This window comes from Pipistrellus hanaki (genome assembly GCF_964339955.1).
Source record: "Pipistrellus hanaki genome assembly, chromosome: 20".
NCBI classification, from domain to species: domain Eukaryota; kingdom Metazoa; phylum Chordata; class Mammalia; order Chiroptera; family Vespertilionidae; genus Pipistrellus; species Pipistrellus hanaki.
The window spans coordinates 5,664,165-5,676,240 of NC_140522.1; the positions used below are offsets into that span (position 1 = coordinate 5,664,165).

Sequence of the window (12,076 nt, forward strand, 5' to 3'; positions counted from 1 at the left end):
CAGTTGACATGCAATTTTGTATTAGTTTCAAGTGTACAACATAGTGATTAGACATTTATATAACTTAAAAAATGATCAACCCTGTAAGTCTAGTACCCATCTAACTGCTTTTAAATAAATTGTCCCATTATTGGATTAAGCAAGTGGCTGAAATTAATTATTCCCAACCCCCACTGCATCTCAGAATCAACCTAGGAAGCTTTGCAAAAATAGCCACAGGCTCCATCCAGCAATTTTGATTCTGAATCATTTAAGAGGACTACTCCAAGAATTCACTCGGCATTAAAATTCAGAACTTCCTTGAGGTAGTATCATTTTACCGAGAGCATCTGTAAGAGGTCCTGGCTTTGGCACCTGTGGCTACTCCCTTCTGCAGCTTTCCTCTCTTCATCCTGATATTTTCCCTCCCTTTTCTACCAATTCCTTCTCAGTTTCCTTTCTCAGATATTCTTTATCTCCCTTCCCTTAATGTCAATATTCCCACTACAATCAGGAATTAGACAAAAATGTTGTTGTTCAACATCATCATGCGTCTTATTCAACATTATATTGAATTCCTAGACAAGGAAAAAGATGGCCTGTAAAGGATACAAATATTGGATAGAATCCAGCCAGTGTGGCTCAGTGGTTGAGCAACCAACAATGAATCATGCCTGGTTTTGGGCTCAGGCCCCAGTAGGGGGCATGCAGGAGGCAGGTGATCAACAATTCTCTCCCATCATTGATGTTTCTCTCTCTCCCTCGACCTCACTGAAATCAATAAAAAATATATATTTTAAAAGATATTGGATAGAAGGAAAAATTATCCAGAAAATGCAGCCTAACTAGAACTCTTGGAACTAATTAATAAAAGCGTCCAACAAGATCACTATCACTAAGACTCTTACTGCTAAGGTAGAGGCCGGAAGCGGGGCAAGGAGTAGGGGACGCCTGGCGGGACGCAGAGGGCGCGCGGCGATGACGTCAGCAGCGTGCGCCGGGACGCGGAGGCCACGGCGCAGGGGGCGGGGCGAGGGCTGCGGCGGCTGCGTCGGGCGTGCGCACACCTTGCGGCTTCTCCCCGTCGGCGCGTCCGTGTACCGAGTGGATTCGGCGGCCAGGCCGGCGCAGTGACAGGTGGACCCGCGGACCTACGGCGATGGCGACGCTGTGTCTGACCGTGAACTCAGGGGACCCTCCTCTGGGTAAGGGCCCGAGGCCCCGGCCCGACCGGGTTGCATCAGCCGGGGAGGGTGCGGGGCGGGAAGGTCGCGGCGGCGGCGCCGGGCTGCGTGGTGGCGATCGTGGTCCCGGAGGCCAGGCTTCTTCCTCCCCTCGGATCCCCACACTCCCACACCCCCACATCCCTGAAGTCGGAGTCGGCTCCACGCCCCTCGCCTCTGCCTCGGCGAGTGGATCTGCTCCTGAAGCCAGATCTCTCGGGCGCGGAGGGAGGCGCGGGGCTCAGCCCGGGACCTTTTCTCGGTCCGAGGGACCACTTCCAGCCGACTCCCCCCCCCTTTGAAGTGGTTTTCCCTGGAGAACCGAGAGCTGCTCCTCGTAGGAATAACATTTCTAAACTTCAAACCCCAATATCTCCCCCCTCCCCTTTTAGATTTCCCCCTAGGAGTCTATCATCTCTCCTTTCCTCGCTTCCTCCAGAAAAGCTCTTCAACCCGCTGGCTTTGACTTCTCTTTACGTTTCGTTGGGTTCAAAGGGGCCGGGGCAGACGGTCACAGCAGCATTTACAGTGTCCACGGAGGAGGTTGCATTTATTTTTTAATTGGAGGTGACAGGGCCATGACTGGAGCACCCCAGCACGCTGCGGGCTGGCGGGGTTGCTTGGCTCCTCGCCCTGTAGATGGAGGAAATGTCAGGAGCTGTCATCTTCCTGATACGCCTCAAGTTCAGTTTGGAATTGCATTTGTGCGTGTGTGTGTGTGTGTGTGTGTGTGTGTGGAGAGAGCGCTTAGAATTTCTGCTTTTAAAAAAAAACTACTTTGGGAAAGTTGCACGAAATAATTTAGCTTTTTGATCTCGTATTTGTTAATGCCTAGGTATATAGAGAGAATAGACACATGGGCACTTTGCTAATGTTTAAGAAGCCCAGATCCTTTAAAAAAATTATATATATATAATTGATTTCAGAGAGGAAGGGAGAAAGAGAAAGAAACATTAATGATGAGAGAGAATCACTCATCAGCTGCCTCTCCCACTGGGGATGAGCCTGAATTATGCCCTGATCTGGGACCTAACGGTGACCTCCTGGTTCCTAGGTCCACGCTCAAACATTGAGTCATGCCAGCCGAGCCAGATCTTTGGCTACAGTTGGCCCCAAAGGGCTAAGGAAGTATGCATTACATTTACCCCGTTGGTGGTGGTCTGAGTGGACTGGAACAAAAACCACAATTGGAAAGCCATTTTAAACATTTTTTTTTTAAACGCTATTGCTTTAGCATGTTGGTTCCAGTCATTATGGGCTAACCTCACACGGATCAATGCACTCTGAAAGAAGTGGGTTTGATTCCCGAGCTGAAAAGCACTAGGCAGGGTGGTCTCACGATTGAGAACAAAAACGTTGGTTCCTGGAAACCTGAGTCCAATCCTGGCCGCCACTTGCAAGTGGCAGGAGCATGGCAAGTCCCTGGTTTGGCTGCCCCCACGTTTTCCTTGAGGAAGGAGGAATGTTATTTTCCACATGGGGTCGGTTGCCAGATCTAAGGGATAAAGGATTAATGAATCCATTTAGTAAACTTTCACATGTGTTGAGAGGCAGATGACACCATGTTTTAGACTTTGAATTCTGGACTGCCTTAGGCCTGCATTCACATACCAATAGCCACATAGGTAGCCAAGGACTGTGGGCTAGAACTCCTCCAAGCCTCAGTTTCCTCTCCTGTAAAATGGAGATTAAAAGGTATCTATCTCTTAAGGTTACTACGAAGATTAAACATTTTAAATTCTGTAAAAGACTTAGCACAGTGACTGCCACATAGTAATCACTCAAATACTGTTTCCAATAGCTTGTCTATAAAACACTTTCCATTTTTTCTTGCCTCCTGAAGGAGGGAAAGATTAATTGTAGAGTCCCCAATTTGAAGCTGAACATCTTCAAAAGCAGTTGAGCTGTGCCAGGGAATGGTTTCTGATTTGTTTTTTTCCCTCCAAAACCAGAAGACTAATACTTTCTGTTTATAGACTCCTGGGAAAAAAGATTATCCTTTGCAAGACTTACTATTAGTGAGTTAAGTCATCTTTATTGCTTTATGATTCAGGTTTTAAATACACAATATTTATGAAGAGAAATCTTTCTATCTTGCTATTTATAGGTGCTTTGCTGGCAGTAGAACATGTGAAAGACAACGTCAGCATTTTTGTGGAAGAAGGGAAAGAGAATATTCTTCGTGTGTCTGAGTAAGTGCTTTGATATCTTTGTTTTCAGTACTCAACAGCATTTTAAAAACATTCAGGATTAGATGTTGTAGGCTTGTTTTACTTGCTAATTGGTAGGTAGTCCCTAGAAAGAAGAATGCTTTTCTTCATTCTAAAAGACCTCTGTTTAGAGACTTATATTTGTAATCTGTTTGAAAGAAAGTAAAAAATAAATAAATACTTATAAATGGATTTTATTTTTTTAATTATTGTTGAAAGTATATATAAGGATTTAAAATCCCATTATAATTTACTCTGGTGGGAAATTGTAAGAATTTAAAGTCAATGGTAATAGGAAATGAATTTAGTAAGGATTATTTTATTATCTCATCTTTTTTTCTTGATGGTTTTGGATCTTTTATTTTTTATTTTTTATTTTTATTTTTTTTAAAATATATTTTATTGATTTTGTACAGAGAGGAAGGGAGAGAGATAGAGAGCTAGAAACATCGATGAGAGAGAGTCATCGATCAGTTGCCTCTTGCACACCCCCTACTGGGGATATGCCCGCAACCAAGGTACATGCCCTTGACCAGAATCGAACCCGGGTCCCTTCAGTCCCCAAGCCGACGCTCTATCCATTGAGCTAAACCAGTCCCGGCGGTTTTGGATCTTTTAAAATACTGCTTAAAAAAACAACTTTGATGGGGTTTGATCTTCTATCTTTACCTGGAAGTTGATAAAACTAGCTTCTCTCTGAGAATATATCCATGGCTTTGTTGCTTTAATTTATTTTAAACCAGTTATTCTCAATATTCCAATTATATTTTCATATTTGCACCACTGGATAGACATATAGAAAATAATAGGAGGAGGATGCATCATATAGATAGTCTGCTCTGGAATCAGTTTGTTGGATTCAGCTGAACATTTCAGAACAAATTGGAATTTGACAGAAACAGAGTAAAGAACAAATTACATTTTTTGGGTGTGGTAGAAAATACCTGGTAAATGGGAGATGTCTATCTTTATATTTCTTCATAAGTCTCATGAGTCTTACTAATTTGCTGGAGCCCGTAATATGTTGTCTCATGCTTATGTTCTAGAAATGTGGTCTTCACCGACATTAATTCCATTCTCCGCTACTTGGCTAGAGTGGCACTGACAGCCAGGCTCTACGGCTCTAACCTGATGGAGCACACTGAGGTTCGGAATGAACGTTTTCCTGGTGTGATTTGCTTTGATTTATGCGTCTGCTCTTTTGAGAACTTCATTTTCTTGTTGGCTTATGTACTGCCCTTCTGTTTAAGGATATATTGACAGAGTGTTAGTTATAGACCAAGTTCAGGAATTCTGAGCCCATTTTTATTTTCAGGAAAAAAAAACTTAGCTCCTAACTTGAAACATTTAATCCCATAGTTGGGTCATTGAGTACTTTGTACCTCTTCCTGGATTTCCAGAATTTCTTAGGTAGGTGTGACCATGTCGGTCATTTTATGCAATTCCCTTACTTTACAGATGAGGCAACAGGTCTAGGAAAGTTAAGTTTTCCCAGTTACACAAGTAGGTTGGACCCCATTTTCCTTCCTAAGTATATACCTTATTAATTACAGCTCTGACTTTTCTAATTCTTATAAAATTCAGAATACAAAGAATAGTTTCCAAGTGTTTACTTTTAAACCCTGCAAGTGGATGAGTCTGTTTCATCTAGCTACCACCTGTTGGGTTCAATCAGTTGGTTCTTCTTTCCTGTTGCCAGTTCTCTTTTTCATTTTCTTCCCTGAAAAAGGGTTCCTTAATGTTCTGCAGGAAAAAATAGCATAGAAAAAATAACCACAAAACGTGTTTGTAAACACCAATTTAGATCCCACGCAATTAGAATTAAATCCACAATTTAATGGTAAATTCTATCACTTAAAAGAAAGGCATGGTTCTAACTGAGGTTGTTTGTTTGTTTTTACTAAAATCTAAATTCCAGGATGCATTTCTTTTATGTTCACAGATTGATCACTGGATGGAGTTTAGTGCCACCAAATTGTCTTCATGTCATTTGTTCCCTTCTGCCATCAATGAGCTCAATCATTGCCTGTCTCTGAGGACCTACTTGGTTGGAAACTCCTTGAGCTTAGCTGATTTATGTGTTTGGGCCACCCTGAAAGGTATCAATAAGTCTTGAAGAATATTGTGTTTAATTATTTAATGTTTTGCTGGATAAGAAGTACACGTGCTTCTCTGTATTTGAATAAACAGCCATTTATCTGTCTTATCGGCAGACACTTAGGACTTTCTTAAAAAGAAATGAACACCCCAGCTATTTTATCCCTGTCCAGTTATGGGGTTTCCGTATCTGGGCCCCTGGGGGTCATCTCTCTCACTACCTCGTCCCCTCTTGTCTTTGGAGTTGGCCTTGAACCTGCTAAAGATTCCCTCATTTATTTCTAACATTTATGTGATACCTCTCCTGTCTCGGCCATTACTGTACTCCAAGCACTGTTGTCTCATTGCTCAGTAGGAGTGTGAGTGAGGGGGTAAGCTGGAGTTGTCTGTCCCTCATGTGACTAGTTTGCGACAGGTAAGGATATAGGATTGAGGAGAGGTACAAAGGGGACCTGAATTTTGTTAATTTACTTTCTGTAAAAACAAACCTGAAGGAAATACGCCATTGTATTTTATTATTCTTTGCATTTGGGTTATGTGGGGTTTTAAAAATGTTTTCTATTCATTTTTGTGGCTTAAACTTTTCTCCGAATTAAATTTTTGTTACAATAACCAACATAACCTGAAGGCCTTTCTAGTTAGACCTTTTCATCTGTAGGTTTGTCGTGACATTTTTGTCTATATTGATTTTTGACTTAATGCTCGAGAAAGAAAGATATCTTAAGGCTATAACTTTGTGATGTTAAAGTTAAATTTTCTTCAGTACCTGTTTTTAGTATATCTGAGGGAATGAGCTTCTTCTTGATCTTAATTTTTATTTTGATCTCTAGTTGACTTCCTTAAAGCTTTTCCTTAATGATGAAATGTAGCAATGGCCTTACAGTGGGCTTGAGACAGTGGTGAGGGCACGGTTTACTATTGATTTCAGTGACTTGAATTGAAAACATTTTTCTGTTAGGAAAGTGGGGGGAGGGAGAGACAGACAGACAGACAGATTGCCTCTCGCACACTCACGGACAGTTCATGACCTTGACTGGAATCGAACCCCTGACCTTTTCATTCCATGGACTGATGCTCTAACCATCGAGCAAAACTGGCCAGGGCCTGAGAAGGTATTTTTAATTAACTTCTGTGAATTCTGTAAAATGTATTAAAGTTTTGGAAAACAATTCAGTGCATACACTGATTTCATTCATTAAAGAAGCACAGCTCTGAGCCATCTCCTTTCCTTCAATTAACCCCGACTAGAGCTTTGCTATTGAAGTTGCAGGCTTACTGAGTGATGTTAAAACTATGTTTGCTGACAGGAACTGCGGCCTGGCAGGAGCAGCTGCAGCAGAACAGCGCTCCGGTCCATGTAAAGCGCTGGTTTGGCTTTCTCGAAGCCCAGCAGGCCTTCGAGTCAGTGGGTACCAAGTGGAATGTCTCAGCCACCAAAGCTAAAGGGGTAAGCCTGTCTCACTGGTACAATGCCGACGTCTTTGCTGTCAGAGACCCCAGATCGGAAAAGAAAGTTCTTCCTAGTCATAGTTCATTTTCTTTTCACCAATAAAGGTCTTCTTGGACGAATCTGCCATTGTAAGTCTTGCTTGCCTCTGCAGCTGGTTAACCAAATACAGCCATCATCCACATAATTCTAGGAGTAAATGATGATCATCTAGCGTGTGTCCCTCAGGAATTTCAAACTCCAAGTTACTTTTAGGTTTACCATCTTTTCTTCCTCCCAAATCTCCTCTTTGGTTTTTGAACCTCTGACCATTGAGTGCTGGGCTTCTGCAGAGCCTTCTTGTCATTTTTTTTTTTTTTGAGGGGGGGGGGCAGGGAGAGAGGGTATTTGTTGAATTAATATATTTCTAAACATTTAACCATATGACTATTTTGTTGTTTGTTTCAGGCACCTCAGAAAAAGCCAGATGTTGGGAAGTTTGTTGAGCTTCCAGGTGCTGAGATGGGAAAGGTTACTGTCAGATTTCCTCCAGAGGCCAGTGGGTAAGAAAATAAAACTTAAAATAACAATAGTGGAAAATCTTTAGGTAGATCTCAAATATTTTTAACATGCATAGGTTAATATCGAAGAAAATAAGATTTTAATTGTGGGAGTTAACATTTTAAGTATTTTAATCCTTTTTTAAGTTATTGACAGTTAATGATTTAAATGTATAGTTTTAGTTTATTAATTCCAGGAGAGAAACAGTGTTTGTGTTTTACCCCAGACAGAATTTTAATTATGATAGAAAAATCTCCATAAGCAGAAAGGCTTACGTTTTACTTGCATTTAGAGATTTTTAGGTTTTCATTTAATAAAGACTTGTATATTTGTGTCATTAGTAGTACAAGTTATGGTAGGATTATTTTCAGTTACTTTTTCCCCAAATGAAGAGGGTCCTAAAAATTATTAACGGGTTTCCCCATCCTTTTCACTCTTGGCGCCCACAGACAATAATAAGGTTGCTAGCCCATTAGGAAAAAGAAAAGACCGTTGTGGCTGGAGGTCAGCAGCCTGGACCTGCTTCGGGCCTTGCCCAGCACCCCCAAGCCTGGGGGAGTCTCAGCTTTTGCACACCTGTCAGCCTCTTGGCGCAAGGGAGACAAGCTTTGTAATGAAGCCCTTCACTGATACTAATATTAATATGGTTCAATGTCTCTTGTTAAAGCTGCTAGCCATGGAGCCTAGTCATTAGGAAGGTATTATATACATTTATAAGTGAGATAATTATTTTCCCCCAAAGAATTTTATTTAATTTCAGGTTTTGTATTGTATAACCAAATTCTTCCCCACCTGTGGCAAATGGGATGTGTAGACAATAGAAAGTGGCAGATACACAGTTTTTGAGCCATCCATTCTTGATAGTTCTTCCCAAACTATTTCATAAGCGCCATTAATGGCAAAGCCAGTCTTAGAATTCCCCGTTTTCTGTCTGCTTTTCTAAGTTTGCTGATTTAGGTGGTGAGATAATGGGTAGGTAGAGGAGATGCAAGAGAAATAATGATTCTGGAAAATCCACAGGCTAAATCAGTAAGTGATTGATTGGTAGTCAACTGGGTGGAATCAATCACCATTACCTATCTTACATGGTTTAATTCCCACGGAGCCTGCCCCGTTTTCTGCTCCTGTGTCCCTGGGGTGAGAGGTCATGGATGTCCTGTTGGGTAGTGACTTCTGTGATTTGATAAAACCCACTTTCATAGCAGTTGTTTATAGCGATGCTGTATAAACATTTGTCCTTTTTGAATCTTTATATTTTCTGTCACTTGGAGTAACAAGTTCCTCATTTGTTGTAAATTATGTCAGTGTCAAAGCATGGTCTTATCTGAAGACAGTTTTGGGATTCGAGAATATAAATCAATGTTCAGGTTTTCCATATTTTTTATCGTATTTCCTTCTATTGCTAAAGAATTCTTTAATTATTTTTTAATCACTTTTTGGTCTTGCATGAAAGGCCAGAAGGGTTGACTCTCGCCCTTTATTCTTATTCTTAGCAGACATGATATGCACTTTTTTGTGCAAATGCTACCGAGCACTTTACTTATAGTAACTTATTTAATCCTAATAAGCCTGTGAGAAAGGCACTGATAGAATCTCCATTTTACAAATGCTTTCCGAGGCTGATTCATACGACGTTTTAGTAACTTGCCAGCTCAAACCTGTCTGGCTTTGGAGTCCCTATGACTTAAAATTATATGCCTGTGTCTGTCACGTGTGGCAGGACCCCGCCCAATCCAGCGTCAATACTAATACAGCATGAATCGTATTTTCTGCAGCTATTCTAATACAGGTTGTCTCTTGGGAATGAAGGTTTTACAGTCCTGTGAGCTTTCTTGAGGTTTGAATTGTTCGAACTGCACACAGTATTTCAGAGTCAGAAATATCTTAAAGTTTAAGATAATGGTTTGATTTTATCACTTCTAAATTAATCCCTGTGTGTAATGCCTAACCCATTAACTGCCAGAAGCAAGTAGTCAGTGGTTATTAATCTTTTTTTCCTTAACAATGGGGTGGGGGATAACATGTTATGGATTTAATGCTTTTAGTGGAAATTTAACACAGTATTTCTGTTTGTATCTTGAAACTCAGTTCTCTTATTTTATTTTTAATGAATTTTTTTTATTTTAAAATAGTTCTAAATTTACAGGAATGTTGCAAAAAAAGTTCCCATATATCCTGCACCTAGTTTTCCCCTATTATTTATGCCTTACATCACTGTTGTACCTTTGCCACAACTAATGAGTCAGTATTGATCCATTATTATCATCTAAACTCCATATCTTTTTTATTAATTTTATCAGTTTTTTTCCTAGTGTTCTTTTTCTGTTGGGATACTGTTTATAGCCATTTGTTTTATGCAGGAACTTTTGAATAACCCTAAATGTATTGCATTGTACTTGTCTACATTAACCTGTCCCTATAAACTCTTAAAATGGAATCATTGATCTAGAATGGTACATGAATTTCTAAAAAGGGTTGATTTTTAAAAATGATATAGGGGCATACAGGGTGCTGTATTTTTTTCTTCCTTGTTGATATTAACCAAGATCAGAGGTACGCGTGTGACATTAGATAACTGTGGAACAATGTGACTGCAGCTGCCTTTATCAATTGAAACTAGTCAAAAGGAGCGAGAGCCGATTAAACTTCCATGCTGCATGCCTTGTTGGCTGGCAGATAAATTATATTTCAACAGCAACAGTGTAGATATTTCTTCTCACTCACTTCATAGATAGAGGAGGGAGTTGATTTGTGTCCCATTATCAACATTGCCTCTGCTTCATTTTATATCTTATAATTGTCGGCTGCCCTTAGGAGCAGTCGTGTTTGCATAGACTGTGGTTTACGGAGTGAGACCTTAGTACTGGACGAGACCCTTAGTGAGAGTCCTTTTGTAAAGTTTGGTGAGCTTTTACATATGAAATGATCTCTTAAGGTCAGAGTTCCTATCCCAGTACTTAGTGATCGAAAAGAAAATGCTGCTGGAATACCAGCTAGAAGCAGTTTCAGAGGTTAAGTGTAAGTCTTCAATCAAGACATGTTAATGAGTATCTCTGTGAAATGTTTTTGTTTTAGTTACTTACACATTGGGCATGCCAAAGCTGCTCTCCTCAACCAGCACTACCAGGTTAACTTTAAAGGGAAACTGATCATGAGATTCGATGACACAAATCCTGAAAAAGAAAAGGAAGATTTTGAGAAGGTAATTAAAGGTGTAGTGATAACCCTTTGTCAGAAAAGTTAATTTCAAATTAGACGGTGACCTGATACCTTCATGGTATATGAATTAAATAGAAACTTAATTCCTGACACTAAATTAAGTTTTATTTCTAATAAATGCTTTTTCCTTCATCTGTGTATTCTGTCTCAGACCTAAGACCTGAGCTCTGATACCAAAACCTCCAATTTAATTGTTCTTCCTCAATTGTTGAAGAATTTTCCCTTTTCCTATAAGTACCAATTTCTTAAATGAATGGGTAACTAGAGGCAGGTTTCCCTTTCTGTCATATAATTTTAAGTTTATGGCTGAAACACACACCGACCGTGTATCGGGAAATGGGAAGGTTTCCTCACCTCTCATACCATTTTTATCCAGAAACGCTGCAAGGTGTGCAGAGAGGGCACATAATTGTCAGAACGGCCAGTTATAACCAGCTTTTCCAGAATCAATGGAAAGCTCCATCAGGAGGCCACGTTCTCAGCTGACCGTTGAGAAGTTAGGAGAATGAGTCTCTCTCTCTCTTTTCCGATCTAATGTAACTTCCACAACCGTTTTCAGGCTAAATAAGACTGATGGTGTGTGATGATTACATTTTTGCCCAAATACAGTATCGAGGAATGAAAAGACACACGGAAATGTACAGGATAAGCTGATGGTGATTCTGGGTCCGTCTTGCAGGTTATCCTGGAAGATGTTGCGATGTTGCATATCGAGCCAGACCAGTTTACGTACACCTCGGATCACTTTGGAACTATAATGAACTACGCCGAGAAGCTGATTCGGGAAGGGAAGGCTTATGTGGATGACACTCCTGCCGAGCGGATGAAAGCCGAGCGAGAGCAGAGGACAGAATCCAAACACAGAAACAACTGTAAGGCACAGTCAGTGTGTTATGTGTTATTGATGTTCTTGAGCTTTGCGCCTTTACTAGAACGTGGTTTCTCGTCTGTGAAAGACGCTGGTTTGAAACACATTTGGGAGAGTGATTCATACATTAGTTCATCTCTCCCCTATCTTTTTGCTTTCTCTGTCATCTTTATTTTGTTATTTTGTGAGCATCACAACTGCGCATGCCCTTTGCATCTCACCTACTACCTGCAGCCTTGTGCACTTCATTCATTCTATTTGAGTGAGTCCTTCTGTGGCATTTCTCTATTTTCCTCAGTTGAAATGCTCAGCCTTTGTAAAGTGTTGGGTGATAAGATTATTCATGCCTTAAACCTTTCAGCATGTGGGCAAATGTGAACATAATCTATAATCTTGCTGTTGCCCTAAATCTCAGAAATAGCACTTGACAAAAAGGCACATCTTTCTTACTACTAGTTCTAGGGCTTCAGAATTGGTCTATATTCATTCTATA

General features: G+C 40.5%; 1 protein-coding gene across 2 annotated transcripts in view; it reads left to right on the forward strand.

The window, feature by feature from the left end:
• Positions 1-989: 989 nt before the first annotated feature.
• The window catches only part of EPRS1 (glutamyl-prolyl-tRNA synthetase 1), a 42,248-nt gene continuing 31,161 nt past the window's right edge, over positions 990-12,076 (forward strand). The window contains exons 1-8 of one of the 2 annotated variants that reach the window (XM_084868847.1): positions 990-1,184; positions 3,310-3,394; positions 4,459-4,558; positions 5,355-5,511; positions 6,817-6,956; positions 7,404-7,498; positions 10,572-10,698; positions 11,395-11,587. In XM_084868847.1, coding sequence (XP_084724973.1) covers positions 1,139-1,184; positions 3,310-3,394; positions 4,459-4,558; positions 5,355-5,511; positions 6,817-6,956; positions 7,404-7,498; positions 10,572-10,698; positions 11,395-11,587 — 943 coding nt within the window. In that variant the 5' untranslated portion in view covers positions 990-1,138. The remainder of the gene's footprint in view (positions 1,185-3,309; positions 3,395-4,458; positions 4,559-5,354; positions 5,512-6,816; positions 6,957-7,403; positions 7,499-10,571; positions 10,699-11,394; positions 11,588-12,076) is intronic. The other variant, XM_084868846.1, reaches the window with a different exon arrangement.